Source organism: Mollisia scopiformis (assembly GCF_001500285.1).
Source record: "Mollisia scopiformis unplaced genomic scaffold LY89scaffold_10, whole genome shotgun sequence".
Taxonomy (NCBI): domain Eukaryota; kingdom Fungi; phylum Ascomycota; class Leotiomycetes; order Helotiales; family Mollisiaceae; genus Mollisia; species Mollisia scopiformis.
This window is the reverse complement of record NW_017263590.1, coordinates 44,272-59,644: the sequence shown is the minus strand read 5'-3', so window position 1 is coordinate 59,644 and position 15,373 is coordinate 44,272. Positions and strand designations below refer to the sequence as shown.

The window sequence follows — 15,373 nt, the reverse complement described above, 5'->3', positions numbered from 1 at the left end:
ACGCCCCCACCGCGCATCGCATACTGATACCGTAATATCTCCATCCTTAGTTACCTGACCGGTACCTACCTAGCACGGGGCACCAGTCGCACACACGCGCATAAGCAACCATACATAAAAAAAATAATACCGAACACACACGCGCGCACATCGGATTGTTATGAGCCTGACATCGAATCCGCCGTCGTCCGAGGGTGGAGGTGGTCCATCCTCGGTCTCTGCTCAGAGAACCCAGACTTTAAAGAGGAGCGTTCAACAAGCTTTTGACGGTACTAGACCTGTCTCATCATCGTCTTCTTCTTCGTCTTTCGCATTCATCCATCCTTCGTTCTACCTTTCAGCCTCGTGATCTCATTCGTGGTCGAGATGACTGGATGATTTTTACTTCTGCCGTCATTGGAGGCGATTCTCACACGAGCCTCCTCTTCCAGCCATCTCACCATGTTTCCTGGAAGACGACCTCCCTTTCGTGTGTTTGCTCATTGCCCTCATGAATTATACTGACATCTCGTAGATCCTGCTGATCGTGGCCTGGGGCCAAATGTTGGTTACCAAAGCAAGGTCAGGGTCATTGACCGCTACAAAGTCATTGGCTTCATCAGCAGTGGTACTTATGGGCGAGTGTACAAGGCTGTAGGTCGTCATGGACAGGTTGGAGAGTTCGCGATCAAGAAATTCAAGCCAGGTATGAAGATACCTCATCTCAACCCCAAAATACTGACCACGTGTCCCAGACAAGGAAGGCGAACAGATCCAGTACACTGGAATATCGCAATCTGCTGTGCGAGAGATGGCATTATGTTCCGAGCTCAGTCATCCAAACATCATCAAGTTGATTGAGATCATACTGGAGGACAAGTGTATTTTCATGGTGTTCGAGTATGCCGAGCACGATCTGTTACAAATCATCCATCATCACACCCAACCGACCCGACATCCGATTCCGCCATCCACCGTCAAGAGTATAATGTTTCAACTGCTGAATGGTTGCCAATATTTGCATGCCAACTGGGTTCTTCATCGAGATCTCAAACCTGCAAATATCATGGTGACATCTGGCGGCGAAGTAAAAATCGGAGATCTAGGTCTCGCTCGATTATTCAACAAACCTCTCCATTCGCTCTTCTCTGGTGACAAAGTCGTCGTCACCATCTGGTACCGAGCACCCGAGTTACTCCTCGGATCACGGCATTACACTCCCGCCATCGACATGTGGGCAGTAGGGTGCATCTTTGCAGAACTACTCAGCCTGAGACCTATTTTCAAAGGAGAGGAAGCCAAGATGGACTCGAAGAAGACTGTTCCATTCCAGCGAAATCAGATGCAGAAGATCGTGGACATTATGGGATTGCCAGCAAAAGAGAAGTGGCCGCATCTAGTGAACATGCCAGAATATTCTCAGTTGAGCACGCTTTCTGCTTCCACACATCCGAAGTCCGGTTCCAATTTGGAGAAGTGGTACTATAGCACAATCAATTCCCACTCCGCCACCAGTAATCCGTCATCAAACGCCTCGCTCGGAGCAGAAGGGTACAAGCTCCTGTCAGGCTTACTCGAGTACGATCCTGAACGACGTCTCACAGCACAACAAGCCCTGCAGCATCCCTTCTTCAGCACAGGCGACAAAGTGAGCAGCAACTGCTTTGAAGGCGTCAAAATGGAATATCCGCATCGGCGCGTCAGCCAGGATGATAATGATATCCGCACGAGCAGTCTTCCTGGTACCAAACGCAGTGGCTTGCCGGATGACAGCAGGCCGGTGAAGCGGCTGAAAGAGTGAAAGCACTGGCCAGATTCCGGCATGCACGGATTTATTCCCCGTCATGCTTTTTCTAACGGCCACATGCAGATGCAGATTTATCACCTAATCACTGCATATCGCACACTCACCGACGGAGAATGTGTTTCCCGGAGGCGAAAAGCAAATTGAAGCTCACCGCTTATGCTTGTGTCGAGATCGGGCGGTTGTGGCGTCTGTTGTGCGATGCCAAGAGTTTTATGCACCAGCCACAACACACAGCCACATCTCTTCTAGACTCCTGGCTTGGATGCGAACCATTGACGCTAGGCTGGACACCATGAAAGAGGAGGAACATTGGATAGCCTTAAAAAGTCTTGGATATGATGCTATTTATCCGCAATAAGGTTCATTCATAGCGGGACGAGAGGATGAGGGCACAGGAATGTGGGCGGTGGGCGCCCGTCGAGTCTTGACGTACCCCCTTCTTTCACCCAGTACAGCTAACGCCGAGCTTAAACCCGGTACGGAGATTGTAAATATCCCATTGTAGATAGACAAGGCAATTGAAAAGAGTAGTCAAGTTGTCTGTCCATAATACTGGAACTGTTCTCCCAAAAGTCTCAAAATCCTAGTATTCAGACCACAACCATACCCCAACCTCTCAAATGGCAACCTCAAACTACATTACCAAAGTAGCCATAGTTGGCGTGTGTCCTCTCTTCCCCAATCCCGTTAACCAACTAACAAACACAGGCTGCTGGCAACAGCGGCAAGTTCATGACTGAAGCCCTCCTCAAGACAGGGAAACACACCATCACAGCAATTACACGACTCGACAGCGAGAGCAAGTTCCCAGACGGTGTTATCGTCAAGAAAGTCGATTACGAGAAACCAGAGACTCTGGTCGAAGCTCTCATAGGGAACGAGGCGTTGGTCATTACCCTGAGTGGTTTCGTTCGAAAGGAAAGTCAGATGCAGTTGATCAATGCTGCTGGGGAAGCAGGTGAGAACGTCGACGTCCTAGAACTTCCAGAATATTCTCCCACCGAAATTGTTCAAAAATTACTCCAACAACACCAGGCGTACCATGGATCCTCCCAAACGAATGGTCCCCAGACACCGCCAACGAAGCCCTCGTCAAAGACGTCTTCCCCTTCCAATCAAAAGGCAATTCCTCAACCCCCTTCTTTCCACAAATCACAAACTAACATCCCAGCAGTAACAACCCGCAGAGCAACCTCAGACCTAGCCAAAAGTTCCTATATCGCAGTCTCAACCGGCTTCTGGTACGAATGGAGTCTCGCCATGGCCGCAGCGTTCGGAATCGATTTCGCCAATCGAGCCGTGACGTTCTTTGATGAGGGCGAGACTAAGATCTCGGTTTCGACTTGGCCACAGGTGCATTCCATCTCCTCTCACAGTATCCATAAGTAACCAACTAACATCGCAAGGTCGGTCGAGCAGTCGCCGCTCTACTCAGTTTGCCCGTCAAGTCTGACGAGACAGCCTGTCTTGAGAACTTCAAGAATAAAGTAGTGTATATCAATTCCTTCACCGTGAATCAGAGAGAGATGCTCGAGTCCGCTCTCCGGGTAACTGGGACCAAGAAGGAGGACTGGAGCGTCACGAAAGAACCTGCAAAGGAGAGATACGCGAGTGGTCTCGAGGAGATCAAGGAGGGAAAGCGAATTGGGTTTGCGAAGATGATGTATACGAGGGTCTTCTTCCCGGATGGATGTGGTGACTTTGAAAATGAGAAGGGGACGCTGAATGAGGTGCTTGGATTGCCGAAGGAAGATATTGATGAGGCGACTAAGGCTGCGATCGAGTGGTCCAAGAGCTCGAATTGGGTTGGTTGAACAGAAAGGATTCGCAGCATGTAATATTCAGAAAATCACAACTCCACCATCAAGACTGGAGAACACCATAGCTCGTGAAACTAGCGACGTTGCGTACTATTACAAAGTCTTACCAACGTACAATTACAATAGTCATATCCTCCAAGCCCTCGTTTTCTCCGCCATCTCCATTCCTCCCCAAGAACGCGCATTTTGGTATCAACCAAAAAGAAGAATGAAGAATGAAGCATCTGGTATCGCCGCCGCAAGCAAGCTAACAAAAAAAAGAGGCAACGCAAACTGAAAAATCAAAGAAGCAACGCTGCATGAGCATCATCAATTATACAAGCCAAGGCAAAGTTTCAGAAACCGAGGGAGAAGTGAGGAAAGTCGTGAATGTTTGGGTATGGGGAAACCAATCTGATCCGCTTTTGGTATATCTTGTGTATCCGTTCGCCGTGCCATTGTTGCCTTTCTAGTGTCGAATCGACGAAGGTGGTCATGAATCGTGTATGGTCCGAGGGAGATTCTACTTCTTGGCTTGAGCGGGAGGTGATTTGACGTTATTGGATAGCCACGCCTGGAATTTGTTAGCCCGAGGCAAATCAAGGGAAGAGGGGAACGTACTAAGCCTTCCAATAATCCTTCTCCTGTTGTCGCGCAACTCGGAACGACGTACCAGACCTTGTCTTTCAGGGTGGTGAGCTTGAGCTGGTCGGTAACTTCTTGTGGTTTCATTGCTAGAAATCATTAGCATCATGCATTCGGTGTGTACATATCTAGAAGAGCAATGGGGGGAACAAACCTCCAGCGATATCTTGCTTGTTCGCAAAGACAAGTAACAACGACTCCTTCATTTCTCGGTCATTGATGATTCGGTGGAGTTCTTGTCTTGCCTCTTCTATGCGGTCTCTATCCGAGGAATCGATGACGAAAATTAGACCTTGTGTACCTATTGACGACATGATTAGCACAATATACCCCTGGCATCTCAAGCACCTCCGCTGCTTTCCAGCTGCAGGGCATTTCAACCTGCTCCGAATACGGCAGACATGTAGTAAAACGTACCACTGAAGTAATGTCTCCAAAGCGGTCGAATCTTATCTTGTCCACCCACATCCCAGACATTGAACTTAACATTCTTGTATGTGACCGTCTCCACGTTGAATCCCACAGTAGGAATCGTCGTAACATCTTGGTTGAGCTTCAATTTGTACAGTATCGTCGTCTTTCCGGCAGCATCAAGTCCCAGCATCAACAAGCGCATTTCTTTCGATCCGAAGATCTTCCCCATCATCTTCGAGAGTTGACCTCCCATTGTGGCGGCGTACGATAGACTATGATGTTCGAAAGAGGCGAGGGGGGAGGAAGGAGGAGGGGTTGGTGGTAGAAGCTGTAGTAGATTTCGTCCTTGCTCTCGAGTCAGAGGTGGAGGCGCACGGAACCGGTTTCGCAGAGTTCGTTCAGTGTCTTTCTCTAATTGTCAATCTTGAGACTTGGTCTTGTCCTTTATTCGTGAGGTGAATGGAAGTGGTCGCGTGTGAAGTCTCTGATCTCCGTACAGAGTTGTTTCGTCGCAAGTTGATCAAAAGCGCAGGATTTTTGCCGGAAAGTTATGTGCGGTAGTGGCGCCGGGGATTTTAGAGATTGTCAGGGAGGTCTCTTGATCATAGACGCCAGGCAATTTGAAGATTGGGGCGTGGTGTGCTGTGTGTGCTGTGCTCTGGTGTGTGATTTGGTGTGATGTTCATTAAATCGCGATTGTTTCATTCAGGGGTTGGAACGCGTTTAAACTTCCGGCAGCGCGCCTAGCTCTACACGTGATTCTCAGGGGCATTTCTGGATTCCAAAAATTGTCCCCGAAATTGTTTTGAGGGAGTCAAAGGTGCTGCATTATCATTGGGTGGATATAGAGAACTTACGGGACATTGGATGGCTTTTGCATTTTTGGATGTGGCACTCAATCATATCCTCAAGTACGCCAATGTCAAGGTGCTATTGGCTTTAACCAGGGACATTCAAGTAACAAGTGCTCAAGTTATTTCAGATTTGCTACCAACTTTAGATGACTGCAGCCCGGCCCGGGTATCAAATACAGTACACATAATATACATCCAGATTTCGCCCAACCCCTACGGTCAGGGTCGACCATGCTTGAGACGCCACACCGTAATGCAGAGTGCTAATTCGCCGCCAACCATCTCGATCCTAACCTTTATGATCCAATACCAAACGTCGTGTAACAACCTTGAGTTCGCCAGCAGCTTCATCTTCGAATAATAGCTGGACATTGGCACCTCCATCTAGCATGGCCTTGACCTCGGCACGGTAGAAGGTTGTGGTATCAGGATACAGCGCCAGAACCCGCTTGCCAATCTCATAGTCTTCCAATGGTGCGCCTTCAGGAGGGATAGGGACCATTTGAGAAGCAGATGACTTGTAAATCACCGGACCAGAGCTAGCATTCGTATCTGGAAACGGGTCTTCGACATCGTATCGTCTGCTTTTGCCCTCTCCAATCACTCTGACAACCTTGCCTAGAATCCAATCTTGTTCTTCAGGCTTGCCTGGAGTCTTCCTCTTGAAGGCAACTTCTTCATTCTGAGCATAAACTATCTTGGGTTTGCTGGTTCTCTCGCTCGCTTCTGATGGCGTCCCCTCAGGCCTACTTGGAGGTTGGCTGCCTGTTCTCGAGGTACCAAGCTTCTTGATTTGTCGATTATCAGCCGGCGACGGCATAGGTGAGTCAGATGGCCCATCAAAATCCATGCCAGAGGTGCGGGAACTGGAAGCACGAGCAGACTCTTTTGCAGCAGCTTGTTCCGTCCTCGTCAAATCAGCCATAAGTGTGAGCTGAGATCTCATGCCTTCGTCCAACTTGGATCGTTGCTCCTCACTAAGTTTGACTTGCTCACGATACAGTGCACTTAAGTCATCTATGTCTTTCAATGAATTACCTAGACGGTATGTTAGCATACTTGTGATTGAAGCATCTCTGGACTTCATTTCACCTGCACCCGATTCCTTGTTCAGCTTCATACGAGCCTCCATTTCAATAATCTTCTCCCCCAACTGCTTCGCTCTCGATTCGTTCTCCATCAGAGGTGCAAAGGTGTTTCTGTAGAAATCGGTCCATAGTGCTTGTGGGGAGAATATGTCGTGAGAACCGCCACGAGCATTGCTTCTGCCGGGGCGGCTTCTTTGAGAAGACATTGTAGTTCGGGATGTGGGTGCTGCAGCAAGTGGCCCACTATTGCTTTCGGTAGTCTGTGGGCGGTTGACTCTGAGAATGATTCGTGCTCTCCTTGCTTGAACTGGATTCGTAGCTGTAGCTAATGAACTCCCCGCAACCGGGCCTGATCCGCTGGTCTCCAAGCTCACGCTTTCACTTGTCGAAGTTGTAACTGCTACTCGAGTGTTTGCGGAAGTCGTTGCTCGGATTGCAAGATCTGCAACGTTCAGAAGCAACTTCGCGGATGGAGGATGGTTTGATTGAGAGACTGTAGATCTCGATCCTGAAGCCGAATTCCTTAGGTACGACCGACCACTCGCAGATACACCTGCTGGCAGATGATCCCCTCCTTTGAGGACCTTTCGATAGCTGTCTTCAGCCTTACCAGGCTTCAATTTCTGTGGTAGGTCCAACATGTTAGCAGATGTCACCAAACCTGCTGCGTAGTGCCGTTATCCTAGGAGATATACTATGGGCGGGCTTACTTCGGATGCAATATGCGACTTCTAGATTGCGATTGTCTAGACTAGAGCCTAGCCGAAAGTTGTCTTGATAGATGATGTTGAAGTATGAAAGAGTGAAGGGAATGGTTGTCTGAGGAGGTTGGAGGCGGCGGATTTTCAGCCTTGCAGCCCGATTGTGCATGGACCTGAACATTGAATTTCTAGCGCGGGGTCGAGATTGAGTGACGTTGTCCCACCGCCCAACTTTCTTTTCCACCTAGGTACTCTTTCAAAGTAAACAATCCTTTCTACAGAAGAAGATTCACCTACATCCACCGTCACAATGCAAATTCCATTGATGAGGCTCCAATGTGGAGTCAACAGCTACGACTGGGGAAAGGTTGGCAAGGATTCGGCAGCTGCCAAATTCGCTGCTGCAACCCCTGCTGATGATTTCTCGATCCAAGAAGACAAGCCATACGCAGAGGTATTCTTGACTTGAGTACTATATCAACTCGTACTCACGACCTCTAGTTGTGGATGGGAACGCATCCCTCGAATCCCTCCAAAGATGTCACCACGAAACGTACCCTGCTGGACCTCGTCCAAGACAACCAAGCCCTCCTCTCCACAGAAATCGGCGAGAAGTTTGGTCACAAGTTGCCTTTCTTATTCAAAGTCTTATCAATTGGCAAGGCTCTTAGCATCCAAGCACACCCCAACAAGAAGCTGGCGGAAAAGCTACATGCAAAGGACAGCAAGAATTATCCAGACGACAATCACAAGCCAGAGATGACAATTGCGATTACTCCTTTCGACGGACTTTGTGGCTTCCGACCTTTGGCAGAGATATCACATTTCCTGTCCACTGTACCGTCACTGAAAAAGTTGGTGGGCGAAGGAGAATCAGATGCATTTATTTCAGCAGTGAAAGGGCATGATACTTCAGACAAGGAAGAGGATGAAACAGCGAACAAGAAGGCGCTGCAGCAAGCTTTTGCTGGTCTGATGAACTCTAAGAAGGAAGATGTTCAATCGGCGAGTAAAGAGTTGGTAGCCTCTGCCGAAAAAGAAGGACCAGAATTTGCAGGAGGTGGTGTATCTGCTACGCCTGGAAAAGAGCTGGCAGATTTGGTCGTCCGATTAAACAAGCAATTCCCTGAAGATATCGGATTGTTCGTTTTCTTCTTTCTCAACTACGTCAAGCTCGAGGTCGGCGAGGCTATGTTCTTGAAGGCAGACGATATCCATGCATACCTCAGCGGAGATATCATCGAGTGTATGGCGGCTTCAGACAATGTGGTACGAGCTGGATTCACACCAAAGTTCAAGGATGTGGATACGTTGGTGGACATGCTCACATACTCGTACGCCCCGATCGAGGAACAGAAAATGGATCCTGTCGATTACCCGTACGTGGCACTGAATGCAACTGCCTACTCGTCTGCCTCTTCAGCGACATTATACGACCCTCCTATTGAAGAGTTCAGCGTGGTCAAGACGGATCTCAAGAAGAAGGGTGCGAAGGCCACATTCGAGCAAATCGCTGGACCAAGTATCTTCATCTGCACGTCAGGTAGTGGCAAGATCAGCGTTGGGCCAAAAGTGGAAGAAGTGAAAGCTGGATATGTTTACTTTGTTGGTGCGACGGCTGAGGTTGTGCTTGAAAGTGAGAGTGAAGATTTCACCACTTTCAAGGCATTTTGCGAGTTGCAAGGAAAGGAAGATGGAAAGGAGAAGTTATGAAAGAACACATACCAGAAATGCATAGCATGCAGCATGAAGTTATCAGGGTCCTTTTCATTTGCAGTAGCGGCAATGTTGAGTCTCTCTCGCAAGATCTCTCCGCCTCTCGGTTCTTTGGTGGCCTCTGACTGCTGACATCCTTACTACCCTACCAATTCCTCTCTATCCTCATGAGCTTGAGTTTGATATCCAGGAGCACTTGTTCCGGAAAAGCCCCAATCACGTGGCGGAGTGTGATTTCAAAATCTTTCCGGGACTTCATTCCTGTAACAGCCTCTCAAGTCCCAACTTTCATGTCCGACAATCGTATTGCAGTTCCAGCAGCATCTTCTTCTCTATTTCTTGACACAATATATGAATCTCCTCTCGCCCGACATCGAAGATAGTTGTAAATTTTATGTTTCACTGCCCCGCCTCAGATGAAACTAAACATCTCTTCCAGTAGCTGAACCCGGCACATCTGCTGATATCCAGTGATATGAACAGCACCATCACCGAAGAGGCAGCTTTACCCCGAATCCCCTCCCTCAAAATTCTAGCTGCCGCCCAAGAAGTGTTCGCAGCGCGTGCTTCTGGGCCTTTTCTAGACCGCACTAGAATGCATTAGTCAAATCTTCTTCAAATGTCACCTATCCAGTGCATCCCACTGCATCCCAGTGTGCCGGGTATCTTTCTCGTTGGGTGAGATTTCTCAGTTTCTGGTTTCTGGGCCGAGGATACTGCTATCACATCCCCTGCAGCAAATCATCATCACGAATGGAAACGCAGGGAATCCGGGCACTCCAATGGCCATGCCCAGTTTAGCGTTCGCAGTCCTTATCGCGAGGCTGACCGGGGCCAGAGCTGCAATCTGCAATCACTGACACCAAAGAAAGCCACTGCACCGAAGCTGGCGATTCTCGTAGAGGATAAGTACTTCGGCCATGCCGTGGCGGATCAAAATGTTGTCGCTTTCTACCTTGCTCCAGTCTTGGCTTATTTTGACATCTTTGAAGCTGTAGAATACTCAGCACATCATGGCAGAGCCTGAACATGGACTCGCGAGACACGGTTCGACGGTGGAGGAGCGGGATGAGGAGTTGTTGGCCGAGTTGGGATACAAGCAGGAGTTGCGCCGTGATTGGGGTTTGATGCACAATTTTGGCATCTCATTCTCGATTATCGTATGTTTCTTCGCCATTCATCCATTCTTCAGCTACTAACATGCTTCGCAGTCCGTCATTACGGGTATCACGACTCTCTTCCAATATGGTCTCATTACTGGAGGTCCAGGAGGTAGGTCTTGCGCCGGGAGTGCAGCAACAATGAGCTGATAAGAAAAAGTCATGAGTGTAGGATGGATTGTTGTATCGTTCTTCACTTTGATTGTTGCATTGGGAATGGCTGAAATTGTCTCGGCGATTCCCACTGCTGGAGGGCCATATTATTGGGCTGCTATTCTGGCACCTCCTAAGCACTCTGCTTATGCTTCATGGATTACTGGCTGGTAAGCTATTGATACTATTCTTTTTGAGCAATTGCTAATGAAGTAGGTTTAACTTCCTCGGTCAGGTCGCCGTTACAACCGGTATTTCCTTCGGTCTCGCAGGACTCATCTCCACAACCGCGACAGTCAAATCCTCCTATGTACCGACAGCAGGAAGGACAATTGGCATCTACGCTGCGATTCTCATCTCCCATGGCACAGTCAATACATTCGGTGTACATATCCTTAGATACCTCAACAACACATCCATTGCTCTTCACTCCCTAGGAGTAACTGCAATCGCTATCGCCGTTCTTGCCAAAGCTCCTACTCATCAATCTGCAAAGTTTGTTTTTGCGAGCTTCTATGATGGAACCGGAGATCCAGGCTGGAGTGTTCGTGCTTCGCCAGCATACCTGGCTGTTTGTGGATGCTTGATGAGCCAGTATACACTTACCGGCTTCGATGCATCAGCTCACTTGTCCGAAGAAACTCGGAAAGCTTCCTGGTCTGCCCCAATTGGCGTGATATCATCGGTTGGCTTCAGCGCTGTCTTTGGCTTCTTCGTCCTTATCAGCTTCTTGTTTTCGATTCAGAACTTCGACAACACTGTTGGCAGCTCGTACGAGCAACCAGTCCTTCAGATTTTCGTTGACGTCTTTGGTGATGATGGCGCGGTGGTGTTGATGTGCTTGATCATGATTTGTGTCTGGCACTGTGGTCTTTTCTCCATGACCAGTAACTCCAGAATGATGTTTGCGTTTTCTCGAGATGGTGGAATTGTGAGCTCCTTTGCTCTCTTTTCCTTTGATTAATGCTAATATTCCAATAGCCACACTTCTTCCACAAAGTCGATGACAGGTTTCGCTCCCCAATTAGAACGGTATGGCTTGCTGCTTTCCTCGCATTCTGCCTCGCCCTTCCCTCCCTCGGCAGTTCCGTCGCTTTCGCAGCTGCTACTTCAATTGCTACAATTGGATTGTATATCTCCTACGGCATCCCCATCCTCATCGGCTTGATCTATGCGTCCGATTTCAATGCCCGAAAAGGCCCATTTAACTTGCGAATGCTCTCGAGACCAGTGGCCTTCATCGGAGTGGGCTGGATTGCATTCATCACGATCATCTTCTGTCTCCCAACCACGAATCCCGGTAAGTCCCGCGCCTCTCCTCCAAGCTCAATTGTCCAGATGACTAACGCTCGCTCTCACAGTTACCAGTCAAACGTTGAACTACACTGTTGTGGCTGTGGGCATTATTGCTGTCTTCTCGAATGCAGTCTGGCTTTTGTCTGCGAGGAAATGGTTTGTGGGGCCAAGAAGAGAAGTTGAGGAGGTGGAAGCACTTGGAGGTGGAGTAGATTTGATGGAGCCGGGAGCTTTGGAGAGGGCAGAAGAAAAGATGAATGGAAAGAAGGAGTAGTATTGGGTCTTCTCTGTAAACTATGACGTTGGAGAGTGTGTATAGTCAGCGAGAAATAGATACCCGAACGAAAGACACTTGATAGAATGCAACATTTCTACACTATTCGAGAAGTACTGCTGGTGGTATACGGTCTACATGATATAAGGATTGCCACATACAATAGTCGGTAGATCCTGTGACTGGAGTCTGCACTAGTCTCTATGAACATCCGGATCAAGGCTCTATTCACAATACAAAGTGTCCAACAACCTTTCGCCCACCGTTTAGATTTTTGTGATTTATCCCCAGATCTCCCCATAAATGCCATACATGCAGAAATTATATGCCGCCAACTCCGAACTCCAATTGTAGCCGTCATGGTCGTGAATCATGACTTTTGGTCATTCCTAGGCGCTGCTGTATAGATTGTCCCAGGCTCGAAATGCTCGAAAACGTTCGTATTTGAAGGTATTATGCTCATGATCCCTCATTCATCTGTAGCATATGTCCCATTTTCTCGATCTGCAGGAAGTTAGCACATAAACATCAAACAGGTGTACAAAACTGACCTTAGTCTTCAGATACCCACCAACTTCTTGACTTCTTATTCCGCCCTTAGCACCTCTCCAAGCAAGAGGAATCATGGCCACTCTTTCCTTTACCACAATCTCCCTATTTGGCCCCTCGACAGCTCGAACCTTATCCGGATTGTTCGTCAGAAGTCTGATATCCTGCAAGCCTAAATCTGCCAACATTGCAGTAGCAAGTCCATAACTCCGCGCATCTGCAGGGTGCCGTAACAGCAAATTCGCCTCGACAGTATCATTCCCAAGATCTTGTAGATTGTATGCTTTCAACTTCTCTCCCAACCCAATTCCTCTACCCTCTTGCCGCAGATAAATTATGACACCGCCTCCAGATCCCGGTAACGACATGAGCCGTGCTGCTTCGTCTAGTTGTTCCCCGCAATCGCACCGAGCTGACCAAACAGTTTCTCCTGTATAGCACTCTGAGTGTATTCTCACCAATGGTGGATCATTTCTCTCTGCTGCCCTCGCTCCATTTCCATTCGCAGAGTCTGCTTTTGAACTCGTTCGTCCTGGATACAATCGCCCAGTGTAAGCACCTCTAATTAACCTGTCCATCTCCGTCTCCCCTTCCCTCACTCTATCCAAACTCTTCGACCGAATGGTATTTCCAAATACAATAGCCAAATGCTCCTTATTATCCTCACTATTCTGGTAAAGATGCAAGAACATCTCTGTCCCACTCCCTCCGATCGTGGTAGGTATCCGTGCTCGTACAACGCAGTTCACGTCTGGTAATTGTGGGAGAAGCTGTGGCTTCTTGGTCCCACATCCGCCGGAGGGTATGCTGCTATCTACCGGTACAGACCGTGGGATGTGCTGATGCGGATGTGAGGGAGTTTGAGTGCCATTTCCTGGGGTAGAGGGAGGTGTGAACTGTGGGGATACGAGACCTGGCAGTTCATGGTCGGACTCGAGGGGGGATTGAAGAGAGGATTCGTGATCGGAGTCATGGTCTGCGTGAGAGTTCGAGGAACGAGGATCTTGTCCAAATGCTGGGTGTGTTATGTGTAGGGAATTCAGGTCGAGTTCTGATATTGCGCGAGAGACGGGAATAGGACGTGGAGAGTAGAAGGGAGGGAGTTGCGGAACGACATCGTCGTCTTCGGGAGGATACCACGCGGGGTTAGAAGGGGCGGCGTTTTCGAGGTTTGGCATTTTCGAGCAAGTTGAGGATGGTCGTGTGCTAGGAGCAAATCGGAGTTTGGAACAGCGACATGTGAGAGGAAGAGAAATGTTCGAGAGTTTGGTGAACTTTGGTTATGGTTGTGATGTGGGGAAGTGAAGGTGGGATATTTCACAATTATTGAGATCCGAGGTCGCTTCTAATCATTGGTAAATCTTCATAATCCGAAAACAACCTCCACCCGATTGTTTTCTTTCGCAAGAAAAGGTCATATAAGCGCGAAGATGTCTCAATTGATATCAATACTTTCTTTTCCCTTCCTTTCGCTGTCCGAAATGATTACCTTGCAGCTGACTGCGCGTGAGAAGGATCGTCATCACGTGAAATGGACATTTGTCAGCGTCTTCCGAAATATTTCCTCGTCATGTCCGAGGATTTCGGGTCGATACTTGCATCCGTTCCGAGATACTATTGAGACTCCTGTTACCTTGTGTGTATGTTAGCTGTTATGAATAGGTGAAATCAGAAGAGATAACCGTTTGACATTGGCACTTGTTGAAGTTCAAGCGAAAGTCGGACAAGGTCTTCCACTCCTTCCTGCATTCCAGTCTGAGCTATCTTTCTTTACTCAGAAGCACCTTTGCTTCTGTGGAACAAATTTTAGTTGCAGCTTCGCCGTTGACAAGTCCTAGGACTGACTTTGTCGTTGAAATGGTGTGAATGTGCTAGCTTGTCCAACCTTCTTGTACTTTAACTTACGTCAAACGACTTCACGGCAAATTCACACATGATTCACTCTGAACGATGTTCCATCTGCGCGCGAAGATTTTCCTCACCATTTACTCTAGGGTATTGTCTTCTTATTCATTTCAAAGATTTTGCCACTCGTCTATAGTACTATCCTTTTCATGCTCACCGTGGCTGCATCAAGTGTTTTGTAAGCCATTTTTGTACTTCCAAGCTAGGGACTTTTCGTCCGGGAAGGAAGCTTCGGCGTTAAGAGAATATCTCGGCACCTGTGCTATCATTGGTCAATTCTCCTACAACATGACGTTTAGACAAATATCCAGCAAAGTTCTTCATCTGCCTTTCAACTTTCAACCTCCCGACCGTTATTGCCGGGAATTTGAACTGTCTCAAGTGGCAATTGGTCTGGTCTGCGGAAACTATCACCTACCTGTGACATGGACCCTGAATTCTAGAATACTGACGTGTGAGCTGTACCCTAGATGCGAGACACATATAAAGGAGCCAATGTTGCTCAACTACAGACTCATACAATTTCACCCCTCTATACAAAATGGCGCCTGAAAGATACAACTCCGATAGTTCTGACGCTTCCCCCTTGGGAAAGCCTCTCAAATTTGAATTCTCCGGCAAAACTGCCAAGAATCGCTTTCTGAAAGCTGCCATGACGGAACGCATATCATCCTGGGATCCCAAAGACCCCAAAGCTCGAGGCATTCCATCCAAGAACCTCATTAACGTGTACAAGCGCTGGGGAGAGGGAGGCTATGGTCAAATCCTGACCGGGAATGTCATGATTGACTACGATCAGTTGGAAGCCATGGGGAATCCTATCATTCCTCCCGATGCGGAATTTTCTGGGCCCCGCTTTGATGCATTCAAAGAACTTGCAAGTCAAGCGAAGGCGCATGGAAGTTTGATTGTTGGGCAAGTCAGCCACCCGGGTCGACAGTGCGAGAGCAGATTACAGAAAACACCAATTTCTGCTTCTGACATACAACTAGAAGGTAGGCAAATCATTGCCCACTCTTGACAGTTTCATACT

The 15,373-nt window shown here is 48.2% G+C and overlaps 9 protein-coding genes across 9 annotated transcripts; 5 read left to right on the top strand and 4 right to left on the bottom strand.

Annotated features, from left to right (window-relative positions):
* Positions 1 to 49: 49 nt before the first annotated feature.
* Positions 50 to 1,860, top strand: LY89DRAFT_745805 (kinase-like protein). The gene is made up of 3 exons (XM_018221079.1): positions 50 to 469; positions 515 to 685; positions 735 to 1,860. Exons 1-3 carry the CDS (start codon positions 442 to 444, stop codon positions 1,778 to 1,780), a joined length of 1,245 nt encoding a protein of 414 aa, XP_018072225.1. The 5' UTR covers positions 50 to 441; the 3' UTR covers positions 1,781 to 1,860.
* A 546-nt stretch (positions 1,861 to 2,406) lies between these two features.
* LY89DRAFT_583276 (NAD(P)-binding protein) lies at positions 2,407 to 3,600 on the top strand (the record flags this gene model as incomplete). The annotated part of the gene is made up of 5 exons (XM_018209206.1): positions 2,407 to 2,448; positions 2,495 to 2,744; positions 2,822 to 2,886; positions 2,909 to 3,139; positions 3,193 to 3,600. The coding sequence occupies 5 exons, from the start codon at positions 2,407 to 2,409 to the stop codon at positions 3,598 to 3,600; spliced, it is 996 nt and encodes a 331-aa protein (XP_018072224.1).
* Positions 3,601 to 3,656: 56 nt separating this feature from the next.
* LY89DRAFT_683855 (ARF/SAR superfamily) lies at positions 3,657 to 5,329 on the bottom strand. The gene is made up of 4 exons (XM_018214768.1): positions 4,648 to 5,329; positions 4,385 to 4,531; positions 4,207 to 4,319; positions 3,657 to 4,159 (listed from the first exon to the last, which is right to left on the bottom strand). Exons 1-4 carry the CDS (start codon positions 4,895 to 4,897, stop codon positions 4,109 to 4,111), a joined length of 561 nt encoding a protein of 186 aa, XP_018072222.1. The 5' UTR covers positions 4,898 to 5,329; the 3' UTR covers positions 3,657 to 4,108.
* On the bottom strand, positions 3,658 to 4,244 carry LY89DRAFT_717530 (uncharacterized protein). The gene has a single exon (XM_018218354.1). The coding sequence runs from the start codon at positions 3,828 to 3,830 to the stop codon at positions 3,681 to 3,683; it is 150 nt and encodes a 49-aa protein (XP_018072223.1). The 5' UTR covers positions 3,831 to 4,244; the 3' UTR covers positions 3,658 to 3,680.
* Positions 5,330 to 5,607: 278 nt separating the features above from the next.
* LY89DRAFT_28833 (uncharacterized protein) lies at positions 5,608 to 6,992 on the bottom strand. Its single transcript, XM_018206501.1, has 2 exons — positions 6,597 to 6,992; positions 5,608 to 6,536 (listed from the first exon to the last, which is right to left on the bottom strand). The coding sequence occupies exons 1-2, from the start codon at positions 6,790 to 6,792 to the stop codon at positions 5,788 to 5,790; spliced, it is 945 nt and encodes a 314-aa protein (XP_018072221.1). The 5' UTR covers positions 6,793 to 6,992; the 3' UTR covers positions 5,608 to 5,787.
* A 509-nt stretch (positions 6,993 to 7,501) lies between these two features.
* On the top strand, positions 7,502 to 9,143 carry LY89DRAFT_717528 (mannose-6-phosphate isomerase). The gene is made up of 2 exons (XM_018218353.1): positions 7,502 to 7,741; positions 7,789 to 9,143. Exons 1-2 carry the CDS (start codon positions 7,598 to 7,600, stop codon positions 8,998 to 9,000), a joined length of 1,356 nt encoding a protein of 451 aa, XP_018072220.1. The 5' UTR covers positions 7,502 to 7,597; the 3' UTR covers positions 9,001 to 9,143.
* A 441-nt stretch (positions 9,144 to 9,584) lies between these two features.
* Positions 9,585 to 11,989, top strand: LY89DRAFT_683852 (amino acid transporter). The gene is made up of 6 exons (XM_018214767.1): positions 9,585 to 10,163; positions 10,215 to 10,275; positions 10,324 to 10,486; positions 10,533 to 11,247; positions 11,298 to 11,616; positions 11,678 to 11,989. The coding sequence occupies exons 1-6, from the start codon at positions 10,017 to 10,019 to the stop codon at positions 11,884 to 11,886; spliced, it is 1,614 nt and encodes a 537-aa protein (XP_018072219.1). The 5' UTR covers positions 9,585 to 10,016; the 3' UTR covers positions 11,887 to 11,989.
* A 330-nt stretch (positions 11,990 to 12,319) lies between these two features.
* On the bottom strand, positions 12,320 to 13,884 carry LY89DRAFT_28817 (GTP cyclohydrolase II). The gene is made up of 2 exons (XM_018206497.1): positions 12,438 to 13,884; positions 12,320 to 12,390 (listed from the first exon to the last, which is right to left on the bottom strand). The coding sequence occupies exons 1-2, from the start codon at positions 13,611 to 13,613 to the stop codon at positions 12,346 to 12,348; spliced, it is 1,221 nt and encodes a 406-aa protein (XP_018072218.1). The 5' UTR covers positions 13,614 to 13,884; the 3' UTR covers positions 12,320 to 12,345.
* Positions 13,885 to 14,235: 351 nt separating this feature from the next.
* On the top strand, positions 14,236 to 15,338 carry LY89DRAFT_28812 (uncharacterized protein). The gene is made up of 2 exons (XM_018206495.1): positions 14,236 to 14,736; positions 14,811 to 15,338. The coding sequence occupies exons 1-2, from the start codon at positions 14,386 to 14,388 to the stop codon at positions 14,982 to 14,984; spliced, it is 525 nt and encodes a 174-aa protein (XP_018072217.1). The 5' UTR covers positions 14,236 to 14,385; the 3' UTR covers positions 14,985 to 15,338.
* Positions 15,339 to 15,373: the final 35 nt, after the last annotated feature.